The sequence below is a fragment of the Mycteria americana genome, chromosome 25, assembly GCF_035582795.1.
Source record: "Mycteria americana isolate JAX WOST 10 ecotype Jacksonville Zoo and Gardens chromosome 25, USCA_MyAme_1.0, whole genome shotgun sequence".
Lineage (NCBI taxonomy): Eukaryota > Metazoa > Chordata > Aves > Ciconiiformes > Ciconiidae > Mycteria > Mycteria americana.
In genome coordinates, this window is record NC_134389.1 from 1,787,733 (window position 1) to 1,800,025 (window position 12,293).

General features: G+C 60.8%; 5 protein-coding genes across 5 annotated transcripts; 3 read left to right on the forward strand and 2 right to left on the reverse strand.

The window, feature by feature from the left end:
• The first annotated feature begins 776 nt into the window (after positions 1-776).
• LOC142420863 (claw keratin-like) lies at positions 777-1,193 on the forward strand. Its single transcript, XM_075525149.1, has one exon. The coding sequence runs from the start codon at positions 777-779 to the stop codon at positions 1,191-1,193; it is 417 nt and encodes a 138-aa protein (XP_075381264.1).
• A 2,277-nt stretch (positions 1,194-3,470) lies between these two features.
• On the reverse strand, positions 3,471-3,896 carry LOC142420917 (scale keratin-like). Its single transcript, XM_075525237.1, has one exon. It carries the CDS (start codon positions 3,894-3,896, stop codon positions 3,471-3,473), a length of 426 nt encoding a protein of 141 aa, XP_075381352.1.
• A 1,995-nt stretch (positions 3,897-5,891) lies between these two features.
• On the forward strand, positions 5,892-6,308 carry LOC142420870 (claw keratin-like). Its single transcript, XM_075525159.1, has one exon. It carries the CDS (start codon positions 5,892-5,894, stop codon positions 6,306-6,308), a length of 417 nt encoding a protein of 138 aa, XP_075381274.1.
• Positions 6,309-8,585: 2,277 nt separating this feature from the next.
• Positions 8,586-9,011, reverse strand: LOC142420915 (scale keratin-like). The gene has a single exon (XM_075525235.1). The coding sequence runs from the start codon at positions 9,009-9,011 to the stop codon at positions 8,586-8,588; it is 426 nt and encodes a 141-aa protein (XP_075381350.1).
• A 1,995-nt stretch (positions 9,012-11,006) lies between these two features.
• On the forward strand, positions 11,007-11,423 carry LOC142420883 (claw keratin-like). The gene has a single exon (XM_075525185.1). The coding sequence runs from the start codon at positions 11,007-11,009 to the stop codon at positions 11,421-11,423; it is 417 nt and encodes a 138-aa protein (XP_075381300.1).
• The last annotated feature ends 870 nt before the right edge of the window (positions 11,424-12,293 follow it).

Below are 12,293 nucleotides of genomic sequence, written 5' to 3' on the forward strand. Positions count from 1 at the left end.
CTCCACTACTCTTTGCAGGGCCATCAAGGGAAACCGGGACCTAAAAACACGAGTGTCCTCCAGAGCCTTAGAGGTGGGCAATTAATAGAGGCGTCTGTGGACACCAAGAAATCGAGATGAGCAGCTGTTGCTGGCATTGGGAGACGGTGGGCATTTGGAAGTCACTCCCAGCACGTGCAAGGGCTTCTCCCTTTGCCCAAGCTCCCAGTGCCTCTCTTTACCGGCTTGTAAAAGAGAGGTAATGACAGGCGTGATGGTTGTGCACAGGATTGCAAAGCGCTTCTGCAGGATGCGCAGGACTCTTCTCCATAGGCAAAGTGGGGGATTAGGGAGAGATCGGGGTTTATTGGTGCCGCGAGTTCAGCTCCAGCAGCGCCTTGTCTTTCATGTAATGGCGTGTAATGGTCTGCCCCTCCCATCACCCCTATCCTCTCCAGGGCACGTGTGCACGCCAGTGTCCCCAGTAAGGAGGAATATAATTGCCTCGCATCACAGTCTGTGTCATGAAGCTTGTCCGCTTGATCTCATGATTATGTGGAGTTTCCGCCACCACCCCGTTGGCCAATGCCCCGGGCAGTCTGGGACACGTATAAAAGAGCTGAAGGCTTTGCAGCCCTCTATCCAGCTTCTGCCGCTTGACTCTCCTGATCAGAGGGGTAAGCCCGGGTCTTGGAAGCGACTTGGGAATCTCTCCCTGCCTCCCTCGACACAGCCCCTTCCCCACACTCTTGCCCAATCCCCGCTGTGTTTTCCAGGACTCCTTGCCTGCCTGAAAGATGTCCTGCTCCAGCCTGTGCGTCCCTTCCTGTGGGGTGGCTGCCCCGGCCCCGCTGGCTGACACCGCCAACGAGCCCTGCGTGCGGCAGTGCCCCGACTCCACGGTGGTGATCCAGCCCCCGGCCTCGGTGGTCACCTTCCCCGGGCCCATCCTCAGCTCCTTCCCGCAGTACAGCGTTGTTGGCTCGGCGGGAGCCCCCGGCGTTGGAGGGGGCTACGGCGGCACTTTTGGAGGCCGTGGCGGTTTTGGAGGCTTAGGGGGCTATGGGGTGTATGGAGGCCTTGGGGGCTATGGGGGCTCTGGGGGCTATGGAGGCTATGGGCTTTATGGGGGCTACGGAGCCTTTGGGAGCTGCGGATACGGCGGCTGGCGCCGAGGCCACAGGTACCTCAGCGGCAACTGCGCGCCCTGCTAAGCCCCACACTGGGTCCGGCCACAGATGAAGGAGAGCTCCAGAAAATGCCCTGGCACAGCCCAACATGGCGCCCGAAGGAAGGACATCCCTTTGGCGTCGCTGGCCTCCAGAGCCTGGATGCCTCGTGCCTGCCTGGGGCCCACCTCTGCCTTCCTCCTGCCCCGCTTGAGCTTCCCTCCAGGACTTGCTGCCCCCTGACGACGCAGCCCCATGCTGGGTGCCTGCTCCTGCGGCACATCTGATGCTCACTGTTGCTCTGCCCACTGCCAGGAGACAGGGGAAGCCCTTGGCCAGGGCCCCGCTCTTCTCCCAACTCCCTCCTCCCCTGGAACTGCAATAAAAGCTGTGTTGCATCGCAATGTCGACCCATCGTTTTTCTTCCTCCTTCCTCCATACCCAATACCCTGGGTGGCAGCCTTGGCTCCCTGGGCCGCCCCAGCCAGCTCCCACCCGCGACCTCGTCAGGGTGACCTGCGGGAGCTGCCTCGCTTCCTCCTGCCTGCCCTTGACAGCACATGCCTTCACCAGCCAGTCGCCTCCAGCGGGGGCTTTGCTAGTCTCCTTTGACAACAGCTTCTCCCCCTTTGCCCTCCCTGTCTTCTCCCCACTTTGGGCTCCTGCACTCTGCTGGGCCCCACAGTGAGTTTGCTGAACGCTCTGGCCATTCCCCGCAGGCTGCCTGCAGCCCCAGGGCTGCGGGCATTGGGACGCCAGCAGAGCCAGTCCCAACGGCAAAGGCCCACCTCAGGGCCACTTGGGAGGCCACGGGTCCACAGGGGAGAGGGTGAGCAAGCCCCAGCACTGCCTTGCCTCCATCCTCTCCACATTCCTGCACCCCTCCTCCTCCTCCTCCTCCTCCTCCTCTTCTTCCTCTGTCTCCCACTGCTCCTTGGAGCACTTTTGGCATTGCCCTGCACTCACTGCTTGAGCAGAAGCCCTTCCCGGCATTCCTTGTGTCACCCGCCTGCAGCCTGGGGACACGGCTCTGCCCAGGCAGGACAGGAGAGCTTCGCACAGCCCGGTGCTCTGCACCAGACTTTGCTAGCCCTTTGCTGACCTTCCTCGCACACCAGCCCACAAAGTAGCCCGCGCTGCCACACCCACCCAAAGCACCCACCCACGGCAGCCGTGACGGGGTCACCAAAACTCTTGCCATTTTGCTGCCTTTTCTTCCCATCCTGTGTGTTCACAATTGTGGATGACGCATCTTTTCCTGAGCTTGCCAGCAGTGACCAACGTGCTGCCCCACTGCCCTTCCTGATGCCTGTGGCCGGACCCGTCTCTGTGCAAGACCACCTTGCAGCGCCGGGATCACAGGGTCAGAGGAGATACCTGGGGAGGGGAGGGACGTCAGGAGGGTAGGCCGTCCAACGTCCTGCTCAAAGAGCTTTGCGCTTCATGTGAGTGGATACGTGTGGCCATTTCATGGCTCTGAGAGGAAACTTGGGAAAAGTTGGCTGTGTCCACCTCACCCCTTCCCAGTGCCCCCCACCTCTAGCTGGGTGCGGGGCCATGGCCAGCAGCCCTGTACATGCAGTGCTCGCCCCTCCATTTCCCTGGGCCTCCAAATGTGACCAGTAACAAGCCAAGAAAAGGAGGTAATGCCAGGCGCGCTGGTTTGGCAGAGGATTCGCAAGAGCTGCGGCAAGACACCTCTGGCACGTTCACGTATTGGAAGTGGGCTTTGGAAATGCAGCGTGTTTATTGCTGGTGGGAGACCAGAGGAAGCTCAGCGGGATGTGCTCCGCAAGACCCAGCTGGGACTGTCCTCATCAGTTGTGACGCACCGAGCAAACTGCCCAAATGCTCCAAGGGCACTACCGTGGGAGATGCAAGCAGCCCAGACTGACACGCCCTGAGGAGGTTTGGGGGAAGTGGGAAAAAAGAAGGAAGGATCAAGAAAAACCATGGGTCGACATTGCGATGCAGCGCAGCTTTTATTGCAGTTCCAGGGGAGGAGGGAGCGGGGTGAAGAGCAGAGGCCTGGCCAGGGCCTTCCCCTGTTTCCTGGCAGCGGGCAGAGCTACAAGGAGCAGCAGCCGTGCCACAGGAGCAGGCACCCAGTGCGGGTCTCTGTCATCAGGGGGCAACGGGTCTTGAAGGGAAGCTCAAGCGGGGCAGGAGGAAGGCAGAGTTGGGCCCCAGGCAGGCACGAGGCATCCAGGCTCTGGAGGCCAGCGACGCCAAAGGGACGTGCTTCCCAAGAGCGTCGTGTTGGGATGTGCCAGGGGCTTTTCCGGAGCTCTTCTTCATCTGCGGCCGGACCCAGTGTGGGGCTTAGCAGGGCCCGCAGTTGCCGTTGAGGTACCTGTGGCCTCCGCGCCAGCCGCCGTATCCGCAACCCCCAAAGGCTCCGTAGCCCCCATAAAGCCCATAGCCTCCATAGCCCCCATAGAGCCCATAGCCCCCATAGCCCCCAAGGCCTCCATACACCCCATAGCCCCCTAAGCCTCCAAAACCGCCACGGCCTCCAAAAGTGCCGCCGTAGCCCCCTCCAACGCCGGGGGCTCCCGCCGAGCCAACAACGCTGTACTGCGGGAAGGAGCTGAGGATGGGCCCGGGGAAGGTGACCACCGAGGCCGGGGGCTGGATCACCACCGTGGAGTCGGGGCACTGCCGCACGCAGGGCTCGTTGGCGGTGTCAGCCAGCGGGGCCGGGGAGGCCACCCCACAGGAAGGGGCCCACAGGCTGGAGCAGGGCATCCTTCGGTTTCGTAGGTAAAGCTGCAAGACAAGGCAGAGCTACGGCTCAGTGCACGGCCTGATGCCAAATGCATCCTGCCTCCCTCGTACTTGCAAGCAGTGTCCCAGGACATGCTCTGCATCATCTCAGGCGGTCCGAGCAAAAACACGTTCCAGAGTTGAAATGCTTGTTAAGACCCCTTGCTCCCCTCATGCTCCCTGGTTCTTACTCCCCCACGGGAGCGAGGAAAAACTCCCTCGTCTAAAGCAGATGGGGAAATCACCAAGCTCCCAAAGGACTTGAGTCCATTGGTCTCCTCAGGGCATCCTACCTACAAGTGTAAATTTCCATCCTTCCCACAGCTCTCAAACAGGACCATCGCATCCTAACTCTGCACTGTGAAAGCGTGGTGGAGCACACAGCAAAAGATACTTTGAGAAAGCTACTGCTGAGGAAGGAAAGATGGAGGTAAGACTTGGACTTACCACAATGCTCAGGAGAGTCAAGCGGAGGAAGACGGACAGAGGGCTGCAAAGCCCTCAGCTCTTTTATACGTGTCCCAGCCTGCCCGGGCCATCGGCCAAGGGGGTGGTTGCAAAAACCCCAGGCAATTATGAAATCAAGCGGACAAGCTTCATGGCACAGATAGTGATGTGAGACGATTATATGCCTCCTCACTGGGGACATCGGCATGCAGATGTGCCCTAGAGAAGAAAGAGGTGATGGGAGCGACGGGCCGTGACACATCATTCCATGAAAGACAAGGCGCTGCTGGAGCTGAACTCGCAGCACCAATAAACCCCGATCTGTCCCTAATCTCCTTTTGCTTACGCAGAAGAATCCTGGGCATCTTGCAGAAGATTGCTGTGCCCAACCACGCCACACTCGGCAGCAGCCCAGCCACGCACACGGAGCGCAGCAGTGCCCAGCGTGCCTCTGCCTGTGGCGAGCGTGGCCACGTGCAGCCCGGCTCCCTGTGGGTGCTCGGCCAGCATCTCCTGGCACAGTCCTCAACAGCCAGCTGAGTAATGGAGTCCCTCCAGAGAGGGCTCGCGGAGGACCGTGCTCACAGACATGAGGCTGAAGGAGCTGACAGCGACCAGGTCCTGTTGCTGCTCTTCTGCTCCTCCATATACGTCCCCCCTCTCAGAAGTCTCCCGTGCTCTATCCCACTGCCGTGCCCATCGCGTCTCTACCAGCCCCCTGTGCGTTTGGGGTTTTGCCACCCATGGGACCCGTCTCCACTACTCTTTGCAGGGCCATCAAGGGAAACCGGGACCTAAAAACACGAGTGTCCTCCAGAGCCTTAGAGGTGGGCAATTAATAGAGGCGTCTGTGGACACCAAGAAATCGAGATGAGCAGCTGTTGCTGGCATTGGGAGACGGTGGGCATTTGGAAGTCACTCCCAGCACGTGCAAGGGCTTCTCCCTTTGCCCAAGCTCCCAGTGCCTCTCTTTACCGGCTTGTAAAAGAGAGGTAATGACAGGCGTGATGGTTGTGCACAGGATTGCAAAGCGCTTCTGCAGGATGCGCAGGACTCTTCTCCATAGGCAAAGTGGGGGATTAGGGAGAGATCGGGGTTTATTGGTGCCGCGAGTTCAGCTCCAGCAGCGCCTTGTCTTTCATGTAATGGCGTGTAATGGTCTGCCCCTCCCATCACCCCTATCCTCTCCAGGGCACGTGTGCACGCCAGTGTCCCCAGTAAGGAGGAATATAATTGCCTCGCATCACAGTCTGTGTCATGAAGCTTGTCCGCTTGATCTCATGATTATGTGGAGTTTCCGCCACCACCCCGTTGGCCAATGCCCCCGGCAGTCTGGGACACGTATAAAAGAGCTGAAGGCTTTGCAGCCCTCTATCCAGCTTCTGCCGCTTGACTCTCCTGATCAGAGGGGTAAGCCCGGGTCTTGGAAGCGACTTGGGAATCTCTCCCTGCCTCCCTCGACACAGCCCCTTCCCCACACTCTTGCCCAATCCCCGCTGTGTTTTCCAGGACTCCTTGCCTGCCTGAAAGATGTCCTGCTCCAGCCTGTGCGTCCCTTCCTGTGGGGTGGCCGCCCCGGCCCCGCTGGCTGACACCGCCAACGAGCCCTGCGTGCGGCAGTGCCCCGACTCCACGGTGGTGATCCAGCCCCCGGCCTCGGTGGTCACCTTCCCCGGGCCCATCCTCAGCTCCTTCCCGCAGTACAGCGTTGTTGGCTCGGCGGGAGCCCCCGGCGTTGGAGGGGGCTACGGCGGCACTTTTGGAGGCCGTGGCGGTTTTGGAGGCTTAGGGGGCTATGGGGTGTATGGAGGCCTTGGGGGCTATGGGGGCTCTGGGGGCTATGGAGGCTATGGGCTTTATGGGGGCTACGGAGCCTTTGGGAGCTGCGGATACGGCGGCTGGCGCCGAGGCCACAGGTACCTCAGCGGCAACTGCGCGCCCTGCTAAGCCCCACACTGGGTCCGGCCACAGATGAAGGAGAGCTCCAGAAAATGCCCTGGCACAGCCCAACATGGCGCCCGAAGGAAGGACATCCCTTTGGCGTCGCTGGCCTCCAGAGCCTGGATGCCTCGTGCCTGCCTGGGGCCCACCTCTGCCTTCCTCCTGCCCCGCTTGAGCTTCCCTCCAGGACTTGCTGCCCCCTGACGACGCAGCCCCATGCTGGGTGCCTGCTCCTGCGGCACATCTGATGCTCACTGTTGCTCTGCCCACTGCCAGGAGACAGGGGAAGCCCTTGGCCAGGGCCCCGCTCTTCTCCCAACTCCCTCCTCCCCTGGAACTGCAATAAAAGCTGTGTTGCATCGCAATGTCGACCCATCGTTTTTCTTCCTCCTTCCTCCATACCCAATACCCTGGGTGGCAGCCTTGGCTCCCTGGGCCGCCCCAGCCAGCTCCCACCCGCGACCTCGTCAGGGTGACCTGCGGGAGCTGCCTCGCTTCCTCCTGCCTGCCCTTGACAGCACATGCCTTCACCAGCCAGTCGCCTCCAGCGGGGGCTTTGCTAGTCTCCTTTGACAACAGCTTCTCCCCCTTTGCCCTCCCTGTCTTCTCCCCACTTTGGGCTCCTGCACTCTGCTGGGCCCCACAGTGAGTTTGCTGAACGCTCTGGCCATTCCCCGCAGGCTGCCTGCAGCCCCAGGGCTGCGGGCATTGGGACGCCAGCAGAGCCAGTCCCAACGGCAAAGGCCCACCTCAGGGCCACTTGGGAGGCCACGGGTCCACAGGGGAGAGGGTGAGCAAGCCCCAGCACTGCCTTGCCTCCATCCTCTCCACATTCCTGCACCCCTCCTCCTCCTCCTCCTCCTCCTCCTCTTCTTCCTCTGTCTCCCACTGCTCCTTGGAGCACTTTTGGCATTGCCCTGCACTCACTGCTTGAGCAGAAGCCCTTCCCGGCATTCCTTGTGTCACCCGCCTGCAGCCTGGGGACACGGCTCTGCCCAGGCAGGACAGGAGAGCTTCGCACAGCCCGGTGCTCTGCACCAGACTTTGCTAGCCCTTTGCTGACCTTCCTCGCACACCAGCCCACAAAGTAGCCCGCGCTGCCACACCCACCCAAAGCACCCACCCACGGCAGCCGTGACGGGGTCACCAAAACTCTTGCCATTTTGCTGCCTTTTCTTCCCATCCTGTGTGTTCACAATTGTGGATGACGCATCTTTTCCTGAGCTCGCCAGCAGTGACCAACGTGCTGCCCCACTGCCCTTCCTGATGCCTGTGGCCGGACCCGTCTCTGTGCAAGACCACCTTGCAGCGCCGGGATCACAGGGTCAGAGGAGATACCTGGGGAGGGGAGGGACGTCAGGAGGGTAGGCCGTCCAACGTCCTGCTCAAAGAGCTTTGCGCTTCATGTGAGTGGATACGTGTGGCCATTTCATGGCTCTGAGAGGAAACTTGGGAAAAGTTGGCTGTGTCCACCTCACCCCTTCCCAGTGCCCCCCACCTCTAGCTGGGTGCGGGGCCATGGCCAGCAGCCCTGTACATGCAGTGCTCGCCCCTCCATTTCCCTGGGCCTCCAAATGTGACCAGTAACAAGCCAAGAAAAGGAGGTAATGCCAGGCACGCTGGTTTGGCAGAGGATTCGCAAGAGCTGCGGCAAGACACCTCTGGCACGTTCACGTATTGGAAGTGGGCTTTGGAAATGCAGCGTGTTTATTGCTGGTGGGAGACCAGAGGAAGCTCAGCGGGATGTGCTCCGCAAGACCCAGCTGGGACTGTCCTCATCAGTTGTGACGCACCGAGCAAACTGCCCAAATGCTCCAAGGGCACTACCGTGGGAGATGCAAGCAGCCCAGACTGACACGCCCTGAGGAGGTTTGGGGGAAGTGGGAAAAAAGAAGGAAGGATCAAGAAAAACCATGGGTCGACATTGCGATGCAGCGCAGCTTTTATTGCAGTTCCAGGGGAGGAGGGAGCGGGGTGAAGAGCAGAGGCCTGGCCAGGGCCTTCCCCTGTTTCCTGGCAGCGGGCAGAGCTACAAGGAGCAGCAGCCGTGCCACAGGAGCAGGCACCCAGTGCGGGTCTCTGTCATCAGGGGGCAACGGGTCTTGAAGGGAAGCTCAAGCGGGGCAGGAGGAAGGCAGAGTTGGGCCCCAGGCAGGCACGAGGCATCCAGGCTCTGGAGGCCAGCGACGCCAAAGGGACGTGCTTCCCAAGAGCGTCGTGTTGGGATGTGCCAGGGGCTTTTCCGGAGCTCTTCTTCATCTGCGGCCGGACCCAGTGTGGGGCTTAGCAGGGCCCGCAGTTGCCGTTGAGGTACCTGTGGCCTCCGCGCCAGCCGCCGTATCCGCAACCCCCAAAGGCTCCGTAGCCCCCATAAAGCCCATAGCCTCCATAGCCCCCATAGAGCCCATAGCCCCCATAGCCCCCAAGGCCTCCATACACCCCATAGCCCCCTAAGCCTCCAAAACCGCCACGGCCTCCAAAAGTGCCGCCGTAGCCCCCTCCAACGCCGGGGGCTCCCGCCGAGCCAACAACGCTGTACTGCGGGAAGGAGCTGAGGATGGGCCCGGGGAAGGTGACCACCGAGGCCGGGGGCTGGATCACCACCGTGGAGTCGGGGCACTGCCGCACGCAGGGCTCGTTGGCGGTGTCAGCCAGCGGGGCCGGGGAGGCCACCCCACAGGAAGGGGCCCACAGGCTGGAGCAGGGCATCCTTCGGTTTCGTAGGTAAAGCTGCAAGACAAGGCAGAGCTACGGCTCAGTGCACGGCCTGATGCCAAATGCATCCTGCCTCCCTCGTACTTGCAAGCAGTGTCCCAGGACATGCTCTGCATCATCTCAGGCGGTCCGAGCAAAAACACGTTCCAGAGTTGAAATGCTTGTTAAGACCCCTTGCTCCCCTCATGCTCCCTGGTTCTTACTCCCCCACGGGAGCGAGGAAAAACTCCCTCGTCCAAAGCAGATGGGGAAATCACCAAGCTCCCAAAGGACTTGAGTCCATTGGTCTCCTCAGGGCATCCTACCTACAAGTGTAAATTTCCATCCTTCCCACAGCTCTCAAACAGGACCATCGCATCCTAACTCTGCGCTGTGAAAGCGTGGTGGAGCACACAGCAAAAGATACTTTGAGAAAGCTACTGCTGAGGAAGGAAAGATGGAGGTAAGACTTGGACTTACCACAATGCTCAGGAGAGTCAAGCGGAGGAAGACGGACAGAGGGCTGCAAAGCCCTCAGCTCTTTTATACGTGTCCCAGCCTGCCCGGGCCATCGGCCAAGGGGGTGGTTGCAAAAACCCCAGGCAATTATGAAATCAAGCGGACAAGCTTCATGGCACAGATAGTGATGTGAGACGATTATATGCCTCCTCACTGGGGACATCGGCATGCAGATGTGCCCTAGAGAAGAAAGAGGTGATGGGAGCGACGGGCCGTGACACATCATTCCATGAAAGACAAGGCGCTGCTGGAGCTGAACTCGCAGCACCAATAAACCCCGATCTGTCCCTAATCTCCTTTTGCTTACGCAGAAGAATCCTGGGCATCTTGCAGAAGATTGCTGTGCCCAACCACGCCACACTCGGCAGCAGCCCAGCCACGCACACGGAGCGCAGCAGTGCCCAGCGTGCCTCTGCCTGTGGCGAGCGTGGCCACGTGCAGCCCGGCTCCCTGTGGGTGCTCGGCCAGCATCTCCTGGCACAGTCCTCAACAGCCAGCTGAGTAATGGAGTCCCTCCAGAGAGGGCTCGCGGAGGACCGTGCTCACAGACATGAGGCTGAAGGAGCTGACAGCGACCAGGTCCTGTTGCTGCTCTTCTGCTCCTCCATATACGTCCCCCCTCTCAGAAGTCTCCCGTGCTCTATCCCACTGCCGTGCCCATCGCGTCTCTACCAGCCCCCTGTGCGTTTGGGGTTTTGCCACCCATGGGACCCGTCTCCACTACTCTTTGCAGGGCCATCAAGGGAAACCGGGACCTAAAAACACGAGTGTCCTCCAGAGCCTTAGAGGTGGGCAATTAATAGAGGCGTCTGTGGACACCAAGAAATCGAGATGAGCAGCTGTTGCTGGCATTGGGAGACGGTGGGCATTTGGAAGTCACTCCCAGCACGTGCAAGGGCTTCTCCCTTTGCCCAAGCTCCCAGTGCCTCTCTTTACCGGCTTGTAAAAGAGAGGTAATGACAGGCGTGATGGTTGTGCACAGGATTGCAAAGCGCTTCTGCAGGATGCGCAGGACTCTTCTCCATAGGCAAAGTGGGGGATTAGGGAGAGATCGGGGTTTATTGGTGCCGCGAGTTCAGCTCCAGCAGCGCCTTGTCTTTCATGTAATGGCGTGTAATGGTCTGCCCCTCCCATCACCCCTATCCTCTCCAGGGCACGTGTGCACGCCAGTGTCCCCAGTAAGGAGGAATATAATTGCCTCGCATCACAGTCTGTGTCATGAAGCTTGTCCGCTTGATCTCATGATTATGTGGAGTTTCCGCCACCACCCCGTTGGCCAATGCCCCCGGCAGTCTGGGACACGTATAAAAGAGCTGAAGGCTTTGCAGCCCTCTATCCAGCTTCTGCCGCTTGACTCTCCTGATCAGAGGGGTAAGCCCGGGTCTTGGAAGCGACTTGGGAATCTCTCCCTGCCTCCCTCGACACAGCCCCTTCCCCACACTCTTGCCCAATCCCCGCTGTGTTTTCCAGGACTCCTTGCCTGCCTGAAAGATGTCCTGCTCCAGCCTGTGCGTCCCTTCCTGTGGGGTGGCCGCCCCGGCCCCGCTGGCTGACACCGCCAACGAGCCCTGCGTGCGGCAGTGCCCCGACTCCACGGTGGTGATCCAGCCCCCGGCCTCGGTGGTCACCTTCCCCGGGCCCATCCTCAGCTCCTTCCCGCAGTACAGCGTTGTTGGCTCGGCGGGAGCCCCCGGCGTTGGAGGGGGCTACGGCGGCACTTTTGGAGGCCGTGGCGGTTTTGGAGGCTTAGGGGGCTATGGGGTGTATGGAGGCCTTGGGGGCTATGGGGGCTCTGGGGGCTATGGAGGCTATGGGCTTTATGGGGGCTACGGAGCCTTTGGGAGCTGCGGATACGGCGGCTGGCGCCGAGGCCACAGGTACCTCAGCGGCAACTGCGCGCCCTGCTAAGCCCCACACTGGGTCCGGCCACAGATGAAGGAGAGCTCCAGAAAATGCCCTGGCACAGCCCAACATGGCGCCCGAAGGAAGGACATCCCTTTGGCGTCGCTGGCCTCCAGAGCCTGGATGCCTCGTGCCTGCCTGGGGCCCAACTCTGCCTTCCTCCTGCCCCGCTTGAGCTTCCCTCCAGGACTTGCTGCCCCCTGACGACGCAGCCCCATGCTGGGTGCCTGCTCCTGCGGCACATCTGATGCTCACTGTTGCTCTGCCCACTGCCAGGAGACAGGGGAAGCCCTTGGCCAGGGCCCCGCTCTTCTCCCAACTCCCTCCTCCCCTGGAACTGCAATAAAAGCTGTGTTGCATCGCAATGTCGACCCATCGTTTTTCTTCCTCCTTCCTCCATACCCAATACCCTGGGTGGCAGCCTTGGCTCCCTGGGCCGCCCCAGCCAGCTCCCACCCGCGACCTCGTCAGGGTGACCTGCGGGAGCTGCCTCGCTTCCTCCTGCCTGCCCTTGACAGCACATGCCTTCACCAGCCAGTCGCCTCCAGCGGGGGCTTTGCTAGTCTCCTTTGACAACAGCTTCTCCCCCTTTGCCCTCCCTGTCTTCTCCCCACTTTGGGCTCCTGCACTCTGCTGGGCCCCACAGTGAGTTTGCTGAACGCTCTGGCCATTCCCCGCAGGCTGCCTGCAGCCCCAGGGCTGCGGGCATTGGGACGCCAGCAGAGCCAGTCCCAACGGCAAAGGCCCACCTCAGGGCCACTTGGGAGGCCACGGGTCCACAGGGGAGAGGGTGAGCAAGCCCCAGCACTGCCTTGCCTCCATCCTCTCCACATTCCTGCACCCCTCCTCCTCCTCCTCCTCCTCCTCCTCTTCTTC

Bases quoted from the DNA above. Each gene is read 5' to 3' on its own strand.
- LOC142420863 (XM_075525149.1), top strand. From the start codon at position 777: ATGTCCTGCTCCAGCCTGTGCGTCCCTTCCTGTGGGGTGGCTGCCCCG.
- LOC142420917 (XM_075525237.1), bottom strand. From the start codon at position 3,896: ATGCCCTGCTCCAGCCTGTGGGCCCCTTCCTGTGGGGTGGCCTCCCCG.
- LOC142420870 (XM_075525159.1), top strand. From the start codon at position 5,892: ATGTCCTGCTCCAGCCTGTGCGTCCCTTCCTGTGGGGTGGCCGCCCCG.
- LOC142420915 (XM_075525235.1), bottom strand. From the start codon at position 9,011: ATGCCCTGCTCCAGCCTGTGGGCCCCTTCCTGTGGGGTGGCCTCCCCG.
- LOC142420883 (XM_075525185.1), top strand. From the start codon at position 11,007: ATGTCCTGCTCCAGCCTGTGCGTCCCTTCCTGTGGGGTGGCCGCCCCG.